General features: G+C 34.7%; 1 protein-coding gene across 4 annotated transcripts in view; it reads right to left on the bottom strand.

Moving 5' to 3' along the window:
* LOC126822586 (NGFI-A-binding protein 1) overlaps positions 1–18,248 on the bottom strand; it is an 87,680-nt gene that overhangs the window by 44,447 nt on the left and 24,985 nt on the right. The window contains exon 1 of one of the 4 annotated variants that reach the window (XM_050551548.2): positions 13,515–13,739. The exons of 1 other annotated variant lie outside the window; for it this stretch is intronic. In XM_050551548.2, the coding sequence (XP_050407505.2) occupies positions 13,515–13,650 (136 nt within the window). In that variant the 5' untranslated portion in view covers positions 13,651–13,739. Of the gene's footprint in view, positions 1–4,888; positions 5,135–13,514; positions 13,740–18,248 lie in introns of those variants that run through there. 2 more of the 4 variants (XM_050551549.2, XM_050551550.2) reach the window with 2 other exon arrangements.

The raw sequence follows: 18,248 nt of genomic DNA, 5'->3' as shown, positions 1-18,248 counted from the left end.
AAACCCCGCCAGTTGACTCAATATCAGGCCTTATGATACAGCGTGCACGTGCTAACTATTCGGCCATCCAACCCCCACTGCTCAGTAAACATGAGGTCCTGTGTTCGATCCCAGAGTGTGTGTTTGTGAAATAGCTTTATTTAATATCCGCTTCCACCGATGTGATATCGCAGACAATCGATCCCAGTGTTTATACAAGTTTTCCAGCGAGGTTCCCTCTAGTTATTAGTGCAAAACAGATGAGCTGGCAAGGGACAATGTATAGTCGTTCGAATAGGACGAAAAGTCGAGGCCCCTTACTTGTACCCTTGACAGTTAGTATTCGAAATAAGATTACGCCATTTTGCCGCTGACTGGGCAAAATGTCCCGAATAGCACACTGCATAGTGTCATAAAGATTGACGCCCATCTTCATTAAACCCATTTCATTTCATTTCTAAACACAGAGAGAGAGAGATGGGATTTAACGTCCACTCGACACAAACTTGGTTATTTCGGGACTAGATATGGTCCAAGTGAAATTTTGAAATAAAATTGAACCATATGTTAGTCCCAATATGAAATATTTTGTGTCGAGTGGACATTAAACCCCATTTCTCTCTTTCTCTAAATCTCACATAATGCCTCTTTAAAGGGACAATAACACTCTTGCTGGCTTGACAGCACCAGAAAATAAAAAATAGCCTTATTCTAAGTACTAGATGTGTTAGTGTCCTACCTGTTGTGTAAATTATCCATTAAATCCTATTTTACTTGTCCAGGGGCCTGTTTCACGATAATTTAGCTAAGATAAAATCCAAATTTTAGTAATTTGATTGGAGAATATTAGATTGATTTTAGTGCTTAGCCAATCAAAATTGAAGTATCTACTAAAATTTGGATTTTATCTTTAGTTAAAATTTCGTGAAACAGGGCCCAGAGGGTTCAAAAATATTTTTTAATCCAAGTCACATTTGAAAAGCTTTACGTCAGGCTTTTCAAATCATTTAGTTGAATTTTTCCAATTTTTTAAATTAGGTGTGCTAAGATGAAATTTGTATCATCAATTAATTGGAATATTGTAAAATAGTACAATTTGTTGACCAGAATAAAGATTGGGACATATTATTCAGTTACAACAAGAGTGGTATTGAGCCTTTAAGCATAATTAAAAATCAACTTTGTGTATGGTACATGTACATACCACTCAGTAGAAAAAAAATTATTTTTAGGAGAAACTTGTGGCTTCTATCTAACATTTCCTCAATGCACTTAATATTAAAAAATTAAATAATTCATTCTTTTATTGTGAATAACAAATGAATATAAATTAAATTTCTCAAACAAAATATCGCCATGACATTTCTATAAACTTATTTTTGTTCTTGATTAGTTTTTTTTATAAAACTGCAATGAAATAAATTATACTTCAATTTTTTTGTAGATTGAAACTGAAGGGTTTTTATTGTGACATTATCAATTAAATCGGAACAAGTGAATCTCTTGTTTTATCTGATGACATGACAAACATGGCATTTAATATTGTGGTATATTAACTTTATACTAAGCAAAGGAGGGGGGAGGGGGAAATAAAACTTGATATCACCCAAAATAACGAGAGTTAAAATAAAACTAGATATTACTGAGAGAGAGAATTAAAGTAAAACTAGATATCACCAGAGAGAGAGAGAGAGAGTTAAATTAAAACTAGATATCACCATAGAGAGAGAGAGAGAGAGAGAGAGAGAGAGAGAGTTAAATTAAAACTAGATATCACCAGAGAGAGAGAGAGAGAGAGAGAGTTAAATTAAAACTAGATATCACCAGAGAGAGAGAGTTAAATTAAAACTAGATATCACCAGAGAGAGAGAGAGAGTTAAATTAAAACTAGATATCACCAGAGAGAGAGAGAGAGAGAGTTAAATTAAAACTAGATATCACCATAGAGAGAGAGAGAGAGTTAAAATAAAACTAGATATCACCCAAAATAACAAAATAATATTCATTATAGTCTGTCACAGGAGGATCTTTCCCCTCCACCTCTTCCTCTCCCTTTAAGGACCTCTGATTCCCCAACCTTATTCCCATGTAAATTTGAAAGAGAGAGAGAGAGAGAGAGAGAGAGAGATGGGGTTTAACGTCCACTTGACACAAACTAGGTATGCACTAACATATGGTTCAATTTTATTTCAATAATTCGCTTCTTGTGCGTAAGGATCTGTAGCAGTGGGAGGAAACCGGATAACCCAAAACAAATCCACGAGTTTGGACAGGCGACCCTACTCCTTGTCACGTACAACCGGGGAATCAAAACCACTATAGTTGACTCAATGACAGACCTTATGAAACAACGCATACGCCCTATCCAATCGGCCATCTACCCCTCCCCCCCCCCCCCCCACATTGAAGTTTACAGGCAAAGATCTAGTTACTAGTTAGTTATTCTTTGTGGGCGGGAAGAGACTCCAAGAAAACTTTTGGCCCTCTCGACTATGCATGAACAAACATGTTTTATATTAAACATTTTAAAACACATTTATTTAATCAGGCTTTAAACTGACTCTGTATACAATCGTTAACATGTCCATAATCTTGTTGTTTATGTATGATTTACATTGTCACTTTGTAAAGTGCCCTTGAACATTTTATATGAAAGGGTGCACTATATATATATATGCTGTAATAATAATAATAATAATTATGCAAGAGCTAAATCTGTCTATTGCAGGTCTTTCTTTAGGCCTGAAATGTTATCTAAATTATTAATTAGACATTTAGTAACTTATCCAGACCGTAATCAACTCTCAATGTCAAGCTAGCCTGCGATCTTTAGTGGATTGTGAGCCGATTTACTGCATAACTTTCCTTCACGATTTAACAATTAATTGGATAATCAAGACTATGCCTTTTATTGTATTGACTTTAGTAATGATGATCAAGGCTAGGCAGAAATTCAATCGCTTTGTTCTCGGTTCATAGTGGATCAATTTGAATGAAATTTCCAGCAAATTGCCTTTACATTATCTAGTTTTTAACTATTATAGTGAGAACTGCCAACTCGTTATCGAATCTCCCTTAATGTATCTTTAATTCGAAACATACTTTAAAGGAATATTTCAAGACAGGTACCGAACTGATAATCTGTGGTATATATGACTGACGCTCGTGGTTAAAATCATGTGCGCAGGGTAATCAGGTGAGTGTCCATGGAAGAGAGAAGAGGGAAGGGGGGGGCTGAGCAAAGCATATTTTTTTCCGCCAACATTCATGGAGATAACGTCGCGCTGCCGGTGTTTTGGTCCCACTCAAGTTGAACTCTATACATGTACCTCAATAAACAGACATATTGTCTCAGAGCTTCTGTCTTTATAAAATTCTCAGGTTATTCCCCCTGACCTCTGCCCCGGTTCCTCCCACTCAAATTCCTGAACATTTTTCTATTGATGGTGGGATTAATCACTAAAACTCGATACCAAATTTTGATTTTAGGATTTTACGTAACATCTCAAATTAGAAATCAAGATGGGTTTTTTTTTATTGTAGCGTAATTCTGTTATATACAAATAGATCCATCACCGAGAAAAACGAATAAATCAGTTGGTAAAATATGCACCATATTAATATGAATACAATAAAAAAAATAAGGCAAACATCTAAAAACATATTCAATAATTTATAAAAGATTTTTTTTATTTTTTACTTTTGTTCAAGTTCTTGATTTTAGATTAATCGCAATGATAATACATGTCTATGTATATTCATAGGAAAAAAATAATTTAAAAGGAAATAAAATATTTTTATAAAAGATTTAAAGATACATTATGGGAGATTAGATAGAGAGCTGGCAGTTTTCATTATAATAATTAAAAAACTAGATAATGTAAAGGGAATATGATGAAAATTTCATTTAAATTGATCCACTCTGAACAGAGAATTTAGCGATTGAATTTTAGGTCCAGCTTCGATCATCATTACTAAAGTCGGAACAGTAAAAAACATAGTCTCGATTATCCATTTTTTGATTTAATCATCAATGAGTGTTGAGCAGCAGATTGGATTCAAATCCAGTGAAAATCAGACACATAAGATGACATCAAGAATTGATTATGGTCTGGATAAGTTAATTAATATCTAATTAATAATTTAGAAAACATTTCAGGCCTAAAGAAAGACCTGCGATGGGCAGATTTACCTCTTGCATAATGTATGTTTAATTTTCTGTAAGTTATAACGATGTGTTCTGTACGTTAAAAAGTTTCCTAAATTATAAAGTCGTTTATTGTACTTTAAAAAAATGTTTCCAGCATTCTCTCTTACATCTTCTGTAAGTTATAAAATTGTGAACTGTACACTAACATGTTTTCTAGTTATTATATTCTTTCTTAAATTGTTCCTAAATTATGAAACTGTTTTCTGTACTTTAAAAAGTTTTCCAGAATTTGTTCTTAAATTTTTGATAAGTAATAATGCTGTGTACCAGTACTGTACCATAAAAACTTTTCTGGTACCGGTAATATATTTTTTCTTAAATTGTTCCTAAATTATTAAGTTGTGTATGGTATCTTGTATTTGAATGAGAATTGAAATAGACTTTAATTGTGCAGGGTTTATTTATCCATAAACAATTTTTATTCAGTAAATATTTGACCAAGAGAGGATGAGAATGTAAGTTATCAGTAAATATGACAGACAGCAAGGTGAGAATCTAGGCCTATGTAAAAAAAAAAAAAAACAACCAAAAAAACCCAAAACTCTCCAATTAAACCTGAAGAGTTTAAAACTATGAAATAATCTAAGAAATGATCGTTCTCCAAAAAAGAATGACATTTTCCTAAAATGTTAAAATATTCTAAAAAATAAACTCAACGATAAGTTATCATTTAAAACAAAAAAATCACAAAAATCCTACCTTTTAAGGTGGCGCTAAATATGGCCAAGGGAAAGGGTGGTCGGTTTGTTATTACCATTAGCCTGCCCGACTGTGATACCGTGTGACTAAACCGATGTAATTTACCCCGGAATGGCAAGAAAACGTGCCTCTCTGACAATCTAATACTCACAGCTCGCGTTAACTGTCCGTCCCGTGAGTGAAATGTCCCGAGACAAACAGAAAGCTGGCCTAGCTAGAAACGAAGGAATGTCATCCACAAAGAGTATCTTCATCCCTTTGGCTGGATGACAGGGTTTACATCGAGAGTAAACAAAGTAAGGGTGACTCGGGGCCCTCCAGTTTTAACCCAGCCTTTAAACCTCTTCACTTAACGTAAGAACAACATCACTGGTTAAAAACAATCAAAAAACAACGAGTGGGTTCGCTTGTACAGTCGGCGATAAATTCATAGGTAACGGGTTTAACTTCTGGCTAAAGACTGTTTGATATGTCTACAACCACATCATCAAGTGTTTATTTAATTTCTCCATTCCACCGATTTAAAACAATTACCCACAATAAATTATCGTTTCGGTTGATTCCATTTAAAATCAATGGAACATTATTAATCTTGCTGAATTGAACTATTTCAATCCACGAACTTAAAACAATTTCATACGATAAATTATCTGTTTAGCTTATTCTGTTTTAAATCAATTGAATTTTAATTAAAGGGGGAAGCAGACTAAAATCAATGGAACATTATTAATCTTGCTGAATTGAACTATTTCAATCCACGAACTTAAAACAATTCCACACGATAAATTATCTGTTTAGTTTATTCTGTTTTAAATCAATTGAATTTTAATTAAGGGGGGAAGCAGACAAAATTATTAACAAAAGTCATGGTGGGTTTTTTTTCATTTATCTTGATGAATTTTAACCAACTTCAAGGTTTAAACTTATCTTGATATAATTTCAAGGTTTAAAATTTGTATTATCATTTTTATCATCATTATCACCATTATTATTATCATTATTATTGTTGTCATTATTATTGTTGTCATTATTATCATTATCATTGTCATTATTATTATTATTATTGTTGTTATTGTTGTTATTGTTATTATTATTATTATTATTATTGTCATTATCATCAGTATTATAATCACTATCATTAATACTACTATCATTGTCATTATTATTATTACTATTATTGTTATTATCATTATCATTAATATTATCCATTAATAGTATTATCATTGTCATTATCATCAGTATTATAATTATTATCATCAGTAATATAATCATTATCATTAATATTATTATTATCATTATCATCAGTATTATAATCATTATCATTAATATTATCATTATCATTAATATTATCATCATTGTCATTATCATCATTATCATTATTATTAGTATTCTCATTATTATTATCATTATCATAGTTATTATTGTTATTATCATTATTGTCATTATCATTATTACCATTGTCATTATTATTATCATCATTATCATTGTCATTGTCATCATTAATATTATTATCATAATTATCATCAGTATTATTATCATTATCATCATCATTATTATTATCATTATTATCATCATTATTATTAGTATCATTATCATTATTACCATTATCATCATCATCAATATCATCATTGAGAATATTTAGCAGTAATCAATTTCTACACATTGCAAGAGTTTTCACACAATTTTTTTAAATCAAAACTGAAAACATATTTTCAGGGAAATCTTCAACCATTTTAACATTTGTATGTATGACTGTGAAATTTTAGGCATAAATATTTTTATGGTGTCTTTTTCGTATTTTAGATATTTCATTTTATGTAAATTTTATTTTGTTGTTCTTAACTCTTCACTCATTTCTAAAGATATATCTTTAAATAGCTTTCATATTTCAAAACAAATCATCGAACAGGATCATTCTTTAAATAAATGTCAACTTGTTAAAATTTCTACCACTATTATCACAGCGGTGATTGTATCTAGTTGATTCCGCAAAAATATAAAAATCCCCTTTATTAACTCTTCAATCAGAAAAAGATAAGCTATTGGAATGTTTTATCAAATTTAATTTCTCGATGCCAAAAACAAAATAATATTTCCTCCTCATAAAACTGTTAATAAGCCTTTTACATAACTTCAGCAAAATTACTATAAAGTTTTAAAAAATGACGAAATCTCCTAGGAACTAAAATTTGTGTAAAACATTGATAGTAATAATGATTTATTTGTGAAAAAATATTGAACGTTTGAAAAATATAAATCTAAATGTCAATACAAGAGATCGGTTTGATCGTGGTCATGTACATGTAATAGCCTTCCATTTTTTATTCCACGCCTACATTTTATTTTATTGTAAACGAACAATGCCTTAATGATTGGGTTTAATACTCTGTGAGAAAACTATCCGTATTTCTATCTGTTGACTTAGTAAAAGTTTTTAAAACTGTTTCTGTCATTGAGAGATAGAAAGTGGGGTACAGCGAGATGGTGAGAGGGAAAGAAAGGGGTAGGAAAGCGAGAGAGGGAGGGTAGGAAAGCGAGAGAGGGAGGGTAGGAAAGCGAGAGAGGGAGGGTTGGAAAGCGAGAGAGGGAGGGTAGGAAAGAGAGAGAGAATAAAGAGAGAGAGAACGAAATACATCAAAAAGCACATATGAATGTACATGAATTGATTTACATTTAATATTTAAATTTTTATTTTATTTTCTAATCAGTAATATCCAGCGAAATACACAAGCAGTTCAAATTAAATGGCAGTCGCCATGAAGGCACACTATTACAAATGGTGCTTGATCAAAAAGTAACGAAAATGGGGTCGCAGACTGTTTTTAAAATGTTCATTGTGTCTTAAATAATTGATTATTTTCACAGCAAGATGACAATATCAATATTGATTGAATTGGACTAATATTAATGTGTGGTTTTAATCACAAATATTATGAATAATATTGAATTCGAAGTATAGCTACTTGAAATGAGATATTGTGTAAAAGCCCCTTTAACAAGATAAGATATTGTGTCAAAGCCCCTTTAACAAGATGAGATATTGTGTAAAAGTCCCTAACACGATGAAATATCGATTAAATGTTCCATTAACAAGATAAGATATTGTGTCAAAGCCCCTTTAACAAGATGAGATATTGTGTAAAAGTCCCTAACACGATGAAATATTGATTAAATGTTCCATTAACAAGATGAGATATTGTGTTAAAGCCCCTTTAACAAGATAAGATATGAGATATTGTGTAAAAGTCCCTTTAACAAAATGCGATATTGCATAAGATGAGTGATGGAAACGAAAAACCGTGATTACAATATAGTTGTCGAAAGTAAAACCTACGATACCAATTCACCAGGAAGGAAAAAAACGTTTCTGGCATTCTAAGAAAACAGCAATTGACCTTACAATTCCATTTTTTCCCGCTCTTTCTATTTCTTCTCAAACAAACTTGAACATGCAGATTTTTCGCGTAGAAAGAAACCTTCTGATTAGATATAATTAACATAAAAATGTTTTTAAAACAAAAATGTGATTCTGTCTTAATAACATTAAACGATCTTTTCCCGAGATATTAGAAAGTTGCTCTTTGGGATGAGAAAATGAAATGGGGTTTAAGGTCATACTGTTCTGCTCCGAACTGGGCTAATGAAGAAGGGCATATGCCATACAGTGTGCTGTGACTGAAATTTTGTCCGGACAGCAGCACTGTGGCCTACTCTTATATCAAATTCCAACTGCTAAGGGATCTTTTACATGCAAGCCAATGCGTATGCAGGACCTCAGACCAAGAATAACATTAGTAGAATTAGAACACCCAGACCCAGAATAGAATCAGTAGAATTAGAACACTCAGACCCAGAATTAAATCAGTAGAATTAGAACACTCAGACCCAGAATAAAATCAGCAGAATTAGAACACTCAGACCCAGAATAAAATCAGTAAAATTAGAACACTCAGACCCAGAATAAAATCAGTAAAATTAGAACACTCAGACCCAGAACAAAATCAGCAGAATTAGAACACTCAGACCCAGAACAAAATCAGCAGAATTAGAACACTCAGACCCAGAATAGAATCAGTTGAGAATGCTCAGACCTAGAATAAAATCAGTAGAGAAAACTCAGACCCAGGATAAAAATAAAATTTTAGATAATATTTAGATGACAGTACTAAAGACAGAACAAAATCAGTCCCATTAGAGAGAGAGAGAGAGAGAGATGGAGAGAGAGAGAGAGATGGAATTTAACCTCCACTCGACACAAACTAGGTCTTTTCTGGACTAACATATGTTTTAATTTTATTTCAATAATTCGCTTGCGCGTAGGGTACTTTAGCAGTGGGAGGAAACCGGAGGACCCGGAGAAAACCCACAAGGTTGGACAGGTGACCCTACTCCTTGTCACGTACAAACGGGGAATCGAAACCACTCCAGTTGACTCAATGACAGACCTTATGATACAGCGCGCACGTACTAACCATTCGGCCATCCAACAACCCCAGTAGAATTAGAACACACAGACCCAGATTGAAGATAATATTTGCCAGTCACAGTGAGAGTACTAATGATAAAGATGTCAGGATACAAGACCGGAAATCGCTCATTAAAAGAGTCAGATGTTGATACTTGGGTTTAGAATATTATAAAAGTATTTTAAAAATTAACACTTGAACAAACTGAGTATGAAAACTGTGACACCGAAATAAAATAGAATAGAGGGTCAGAAGGGGCAACGACTTCGATCATCTATTAAGGGAGTAGCGTCCAATGAAAGAGCAAAACTAAATATCCCTACTGAATTTGAATAAAATGTTTATATCATCTGATTTGACAAATTGAAAATATGAGAGAGAGAGAGAGATGGGATTTAACCGCCACTCGACACAAACTAGGTCATTTTGCTACTAACACATGGTTCAATTTTATTTCAATAATTCACTTGCGCGTGGGAGGTCTTTAGCAGTGGTAGGAAACCAATGGACTCGGAAAAAACCCACGAGGTTGGACAGGCGACCCTATTCCTTCTCACGTACAACCGGGGAATCTAAAACACGCCAGTTGACTCAAAAACAGACCTTATGATACAGCACCCACATGTTAACGATTCAGCCATTCACCCCCCCCGCCCCCCCCCCGATTCAAAATGTCTTTCTTTATCAAACTTATGGGCATTAATTATGCACGTTGAGTTCCATCTACTTGAAACTTTGAGAATAGATCTCTGTCCTAAATGGCCGCCATATCTAAAAAAACATAGTACGGTATATTGTATTCATAGGCGTACAGCTGGGGGGGTGGGGAGGCGGCTGCCCCCCCCCCCATTTTGGGCACCAAATGCTGGGAAAATTTGGGCACACAATTGTACTTTGTAAAAGTTGTATACAATAATATTGCACTCTTGAATGTGTCCAATTTAACAGCGAATTTATTATTATTATGTAACATACTAAGAACCTAACTACATTTTCTGGGCACCAACCACCACCGCCCCCCCCCCCCCCTCAGTCAAAAATTTTCCTGTACGCCTATGATTGTATTGTAATGTGGTTCTACTCCGTTTCACACCTGTCATATACACAAAGACTAATTAAACTTTTTTAATTTTATTAATTAAATAAAAGGAGAATATACGAAGTATAATTCGTGTTTTCGACTAAAATCGTTGATTTAGGACTCAAAATGTCTGTCAACTAGCTTAGTGTCTGTACTCAAGTGGAGCTAACTGTAGATAGACAGCCCAAGTTTAATATGAATACTAGGCCCTATACATGAATCAAGGAGTTTTCGCCCCCCAGAGCCTTATCCAACCTCTGCACGCCACTGAAGTGAAATGCAGTATGGCGTCCTATTTTGCGGCACCAACTGGGCTATTGAAAAGAGGCATATCCCGTACAGTATATGACTGACTATGACCTACTCTTATTTCGAATTCCAACTGTCGAGGATTCTTTTACGTGCACACCAACATGTACATGATACCTGGGTTTTACATGATGTCCTCATTGACCTGCACGTAAAGAACACTCTACAGATGAAATTTGAAGAGTAGGAGGCCACACAGTGGTCCAGACGGAGTTTCCGTCACATCACACGACATATGTCCGCCTTCATTAGCCCAGTTGGTACAGAAAATGAAAGCTCATTTTATAAAAATTGGGGTTTAATAATCTCCATCCAAATTAACTACTTCATTTCAGGACTAACATATAATATGTTGTCTGAACTCCATTAAACGCTTGTTGGGAGAAAAACTTTCGAGGTTATACAAGTTAGTAAAAGCCCTCTTGTGAGCAGTGCGTAATTTTATTTCTGTTTTTGAACTGACAACATCCAAATAAACTATGTCATTTCAGGACTAACATGTAATATGTTGTCTGAACTCCATTAAACACTAGGTGGAAGAAAATCGCTTGGGGTTACGCAAGTTAGTAAAATCCCGCTTATATAAGCAGTGCGTCATTTCATTTCTGTTCCTGTACCGAAGACGACAACATCATGACCTGGTTAATTTCATATATCGTATATTTATCATATTAACAGAAACTGGATAATCTAATCTAGGTCAATTTACATAGATAGACTAGTACTTCCTGTCACAACCCTTCCTACTTGTGCATCATTTCCCCTCCTCGCACTCTGAACTCTTCAACTTTATCGGTTCCTTTTACAGCTCACATCTATAATATTTAGGCCGAATTCTGTTATTTAACCTCTAGGCCTAAGTATTTTATTCGACAGAGAAGTTGGGTGGCCGAGTGGTTGAAAGCATAAATTTTAGTCAACCACTGCTGAAGACCTCTACATGCAAGCGAATTAATGAAATAGAATTGAACCATATGTTAGTCTCAAAATGACCTAGTTTGTACCTACAAGGCAATGAGTAGTGTTGTCTGTCCAACCTCGTAGGGATTCTTTCGACCCATTGGTATCCTACCATTGCTAAACATCCCTGCCATATGTTAGTCCCGTAATGATTTCAATGAAAGTTGACAAAAGGTATAGTCACGTAAAACATCTCTCTCTCTCTCTCTCTCTCTCTCTCTCTCCCCCCTTAGAAACCCAGTGTTAAGTTTACAACAATGTATGTGACAAGGAGTAGGGTAGCTTATCAAACCGCCTGGGTTTGCTCTGGGGTCTCTCACCCTCTATCGCTCCTCCCCTGATCTGATTGAATACAAGCTAGAAGATTCTCTCTCTCTCTCTCTCCCTATCCCCACCCCTGACTTGATTGAATACAAGCTAGTAGATTCTCTCTCATTTTGAAAATCTATAACATTATGTACACATGTACCAATATATATATATAGACCGTATAAAACATTGAATAACATTAAAATAATTATTATAACATACTTTCTCCTTTCAAACCAGTTATCGGGTCAAGGGTCACATATTTAACATAGCCTGTTGAAACAGTGGAAGGTGTTGCATATTATAAATATCCAATAGCCATATACTGTATATACATATACACATTGTACATTGAAACAGAATAACAGAATGAAGATTGTGCATAGGAGAGAGAGAGAGAGAGAGAGAGAGAGAGAGAGGTTTAATCTCCTTAACCTCCACTCAACACAAACTAGGTCATTTTAGGACTAACAGATGGTTCAATTTTATTTCAATAAATTCGCTTGTGCATAAGGAAACCTGGAGGACTTGGAGAAAACCCATGAGGTTGGCCAGGCGATCCTACTCCTTGTGTACAACCAGGGAATCAAAACCACGCCAGTTGATTCAATGACAGACCTTATGATACAGCGTGCACATGCTTACCATTCATTCGGCCATCCAACCCCGCAACCAAAAACGAAAAGTGAAGGTAACATCTGTGGAACTGTCACAAAAAAAGTGTATAGTCCTACGGATAGGTGGACAAGTAATTAACATTAATAACACTGACATATATCCACCTTTATTCTCATGACCTTCCTGTGTTTTGATTTCAAAAAAAAAAAAAAAAAATTTTCTAATGATGTCAAAATTATTTTGGTACGTCATACTCACTGCCCAGTAACTCTAGAACAAGGCGAAACTCGTTCATCTATTTAACATTTTACAACCATATATACTTATTACAGACACTTGTTGCTGCCAAGTCATTTACCTCTTGACTGACGTCAAACATTAAGCATCCAGCTTCACTCCTCACAAACATTACACTCTATTTTCTTTAACATAGAGTCGAGGGCTCAGGGAGTAAATTGGAATTTGAAATAAGAATGGGGCGTAATGCCGCTATCCGGGCAAAATTTCCCTCATAGCACACTGTAAGCCTGTCTTCAAACGTCCAGTCCATGCAGAAAAGTAGAAGTATTCATGTACGAACTTGGCATGCACATAAAAGAACCCTTGAGTAGGCCGTAGCACCACTGTCCAGGCAAAATTCCCCTATTAGCACAATGACTGGTGCAAGCCTGTCTTCGTATGCCCTGTTAGTGCAGAAAAGTAGAATGTATTCATAGACAAATATTGGCGTACACTTAAAAGAACCCTTGACAGTTGGAATTCGATAGAAGAGTAGGCCATAGCGCCACTGTCCAGGCAAAATGTCCCTCTTTATTAGGACGTTAAACCCTAAATTATTTAATTACTCTTTGGTATGATGGAACAGATAACTCCCTCCTCTTACCTTGTCCGACAACGTAAGGTGGGGTCGGGCTGGGGTTAAACATAACCATGTCAGCAGACGGTGGACAACAGTATCTCTCCACTTCGTAACAATAATCTGTATTCCTCTTATTATGTAAAATACCCATGCTGAACATGACTCCTCGACTGAGAATATATCGCGGGTAAGAAATTAATATCACAACATGATCTTCATACAAACCAGTCAAAACTCATAATAAATAATAACTTTCTTGTTTTTCTTACAAATCCAAATCACTTTCTGTTTTATTTTTACTTTTGCGCGAGAGCTTTAGATATGAGCTCAACAGAGAAATAAAAACCGGTTTAAAAAAAATACACTCAACAAAAAAAAAACAACACTGCTAGCAGAAGTTAAAGCTGTGCCAAAACTATGAACATTTAAAATCAGGTTAAATAAAAACCAAAATGTTTGACTCATAATGTTTCAAGTCGAGTGATGGACTTTTTTTTCTCTCTCTGGCTTTATTCTCTGTTTAGATTTTTGCTGTATAAATTATGCAAACTTTTAACTGTTTTTTTTTATATTTTTTGGTTTTGTTTTGTTTTTTTTTTTCATCGCTTCATTTATATTGATGGCTTGTTAGGAAAATATAACTCTGAATGATATATTTGAATTTAAACATGTGCCATTATCAAATATCTCAAACATTTATAGGGCATCAAATACATAATAGTTATTAGGTCGAAGTCAGTGGTTTCTTTCATTTCATTTCATCTTGTTTCTCTGTGGCTGTTTTTTATATTTTGTTTGTTTTCACAAACTGTTACTAACATGCATGAATGACTGAAGATGAAAAGTGGATGAATAAATAAAATCAAATGAAATAGAGTTTAACATTTAACAGGGGATGAACAAATAGAGAGAGAGAGAGAGAGGGAGAGAGAGAGAGAGAGAGAAATGGGGTTTAACCTCCACTCGACACAAACTAGGTCATTTCGGGACTAACATATGGTTTAATTTTATTTACATAATTCGCTTGCGCGTAGGGGTCTTTAGCAGTGGGAGGAAACCAGAGGACCCGGAGAAAACCCACGAGGTTGGACAGGCGACCCTACTCCTTGTCACGTACAACCGGGGATTCGAAACCACGCCAGTAGACTCAATGACAGGCTTTATGATACAGCGCGCGCACGCTAACCATTCAGCCATCCAACCCCCCTAAATTGTTAAAAAACATAGCTAAAACAAACAGTACATTGCAGTCAGTACCCTGATAAATTATCAATGGAGAGAGAGAGAGAGAGAGAGAGGGAGAGGGAGAGAGAGGGGTAATTTCAGGACTATCATATGGTTCAATTTTATTTCAATAATTTGCTTGTGCATAGGGGTCGTTAGCAGTGGGGGAAAACCAGAGGACTGGGAGAAAACCCATGAGGATGACACCACTCCTTGTCACATACAACTGGGGAATCGAAAAACCACACCAGTCGACACAATGACAGACCTTATGATACAACACGCACACTAACCATTCAGCCATCAAACCCCTCCCCATTTAATAAATGACATTTCACACCAACCATCTTGTGTTTATTTATTTGTTTATTTGTTTCAGGGTTGTATTCTCCAGGGTAAAGAAACCATCACATATATTCAACACAGTGGCTAAGTGGGTAAGACGCTGGCTCGCTAATCTGGTGGTCGGGAGTTCAATCCCTGCATTGGTCAAGAAAGTGCATCCAGATTTTCTGATGTGGTTTCCCCTTGTCAGTGGTGCAGGATGGGGGGGCCTGACAAAAACAGCTGTCTAGTTGTTCGGATGGGATGAAAAAAAACGAGGTCCCGTGTACACATTGGCATGCACGTAAAAGATCGCTTGACAGTTGGAATTCGATATAAGAGTAGGCTGTAGTGCCTGGGACAAAAAAACGAGGTCCCATGTATACATTGGCTTGCATGTAAAAGATCCCTTGGCAGTTGGAATTCGATATAAGAATAGGCCGTAGTGCCGCTGTCCGGGCAAAATTTTCCTCACAGCACAATGTATGGCGTATGCCCGTCTTCATTACCCCAGTTCGGAGCAGAACAGTAGGACGTTAAACCCCATTTCATTTCCTTTTATATCATTTCAACACACAAAACTCAACAAGTTCTTCTCTCCTTGCTTTTTTCTTTTCCTCAACCAAAACCTAACATGAACAAGAAAACAAGATCTTTGAGTCACCAAATGTCAATTTAGAAAATGATATCACCTCAAAGAGAAAGCAAACCAATTTATTTTACAGAACTGCCAAACATGGACGCCTTTACGAGAGGAATGATTAACACGGAACTAGGCAGATCAAAAACTACGACTAATCATCAAATCTTGTGAAGGGATCAATGGATATCACACTCTTCACTTTTAACTTTTAAGTGGCTGGGAAAATGACCGGTGATCGGCCGGAATGTCGAGAGTGGACTCAGGGTTTAGAAGTTGTGTACTAAATTGTTAACGCAAACATGACGTGGTGTGGAAAGTAACATGATGACAAGGTGGTTTGTAACGATATCCACGGTAACCAAGCATACGGCCATTTGTCAGGTGGAACAATCGTTATAATACACATAATGTGTGGGAATATCGTTCATTGGGTAAATATTACGCTCCGCAACCCCTGGCCACAAACTTTATTTTTAAATATTGATCATTATGGAAATATTACTCTCTGCAATCCCCCCAATCCGTGGCCAGAACTTTATTCTTAAATATCAAAATAAAAATTTTAAATTCCACATCAATGACCTGGGGGTGTAACATCTTACTTTGTCTGTCACTTTAATTGGACACTCATTATCAAAATTGAATGGTCAGCTTTAAACTGGACAAAAGTACAAATTAGATGATTTTGGGTGATTTTAAACGATTTTTACGAATTTTTAAACAAAGATTTGATATTAAACGAATGTTAAAGAAATAAGTGCTAGATACACAAGATTAAACGGTACCTGGGTTACAGTGTGTAGTAACTGAGCTAATTGATGGATGGAATGAAATGACACAGCACCAACTGTGTGGATGAATTCGCAATGTGCGTGCAATCTATTCGAGAAATGGAATGAAATGAAATGGGGTTTAACATCCACTCGACACAAATTAGGCATTGTGGGACTAACATATGGTTCAATTTTATTTTAATAACTCGCATCCGCATAGGGGTCTTTAGCAATGGGGTGAAATCTGAGGGCCCACAAGGTTGGACAGGCTAATGAAACGAAGATTGATACATTAAGGTGATGAGATTTGCTACTAGCGTAATATTTAGATAATATCTGACGAAATATCAGGAAGACAACAATTAAATTACGTTTAGATAATAATTATAAAATCCCACAGGCAACATACATTTCATATAAATCCCAAATTAATCTAATTTGACACACGAGGGATTCTGTTTTAAAAACTACTCATTTAGCCAATCGTTTTGAACTCTGTATTTATAGTAAATATTTCTGAAAGTATTGTCTAGCGAATAATTATTACGATATCAGTAAACTGTAGCAGAAATAGCTAATTTCCTTTAATCTGATTGGTTGAAAAATAAAGTCATCAATGCACAGATGCATTAAATTAAACATTTTTGTATATAAACAGTCAAAAAAATTAATATTAATGAACTTCTGATACATGTAAAAAAAAAAAGTAAATTATTAAAAAAAAAATAAAGTACTTTAAATTCACCAAGACTCAAAAGTTAATTTTACTTATTTTAATTTAGAACAAAATTTAAAATGCAACCCAAAAAACTGCAGCAAATTTCATCTGGCAAAAAGCACCCTTGAAATTTCAAATATTAGAAGCAAACATGGTCCCGTCTGCTATTGCCTGGTGACGGGGAACTTTAAAATCTAGCCTATAGCAACGAATGGAGTAGCAAACTTTGTGGACGAATAATAACCAAGAAGCGTTGACGTTAAAACGGAATAAAATCTTATTTGATGAAGACAATAGCAATAATATTTCCTCTCTCCGTGCATTTCTAACTTGACGACAAACAACGAAAGCAAAGAGAACTCGGCTCATTGATTATTTGTTTCTATTACCGAGTAAACGAAAATATCGCTAATACAACAACAAACCCCATTGGTTGAAAGTCTACATTTGTTTTTCTCACACTCAGGAAGGGGCGTGTCCATATCAAGATATCTTTAATACGGCCACGAGAAAAACAAAACAGGTTTGGTAACAAATTGTTCATATTTTTTGTTTTGTTAAGTTTTAAAATTTTTTTGTCTATTTCAAAGAACAAGTTTTTCTTGTAACAAGGAAAATATGCACAGTTTAATATAAATTTAATTTATGAAAATAAAACAAAATTTATCATTGTACTTTTTTTTTTTTAAGTTTCAAATTTTTTTGTCTAATTTAAAGAACAGGTTCCGAGATCACAAAGTATTCTCAGACTTCCGTTAAGAATTTATTCAACTTTCAATCACTGTTTATGAGAAATATCTTTGATCCAGAAACACCAAACTGTTCACATAGTTTCTTGTTGATGTATATAAAAACAACAAAAGTTTTATAAAGAGCTATATTTTAGTTAAAATAAGGCCAACAGTATGGAGTAAATTCTTAACTTAAAGGAGCTAAATCGCTAACATTTGGGACCTAGAAATTGACTAAAGTGGGTCGCAACGCATATAATACTGTAATATGAATGTATATAAACTGATTTACATTCAATGGTTTCTGTTTTTACTCCAATTTCAAATCAGTTATGTTCGGCGAAA

This window comes from Patella vulgata, chromosome 5, assembly GCF_932274485.2.
Source record: "Patella vulgata chromosome 5, xgPatVulg1.2, whole genome shotgun sequence".
In the NCBI taxonomy this organism is placed as follows: domain Eukaryota; kingdom Metazoa; phylum Mollusca; class Gastropoda; family Patellidae; genus Patella; species Patella vulgata.
The sequence above is the reverse complement of the archived record's forward strand: the minus strand, read 5'-3'. Positions and strand labels throughout refer to the sequence as shown.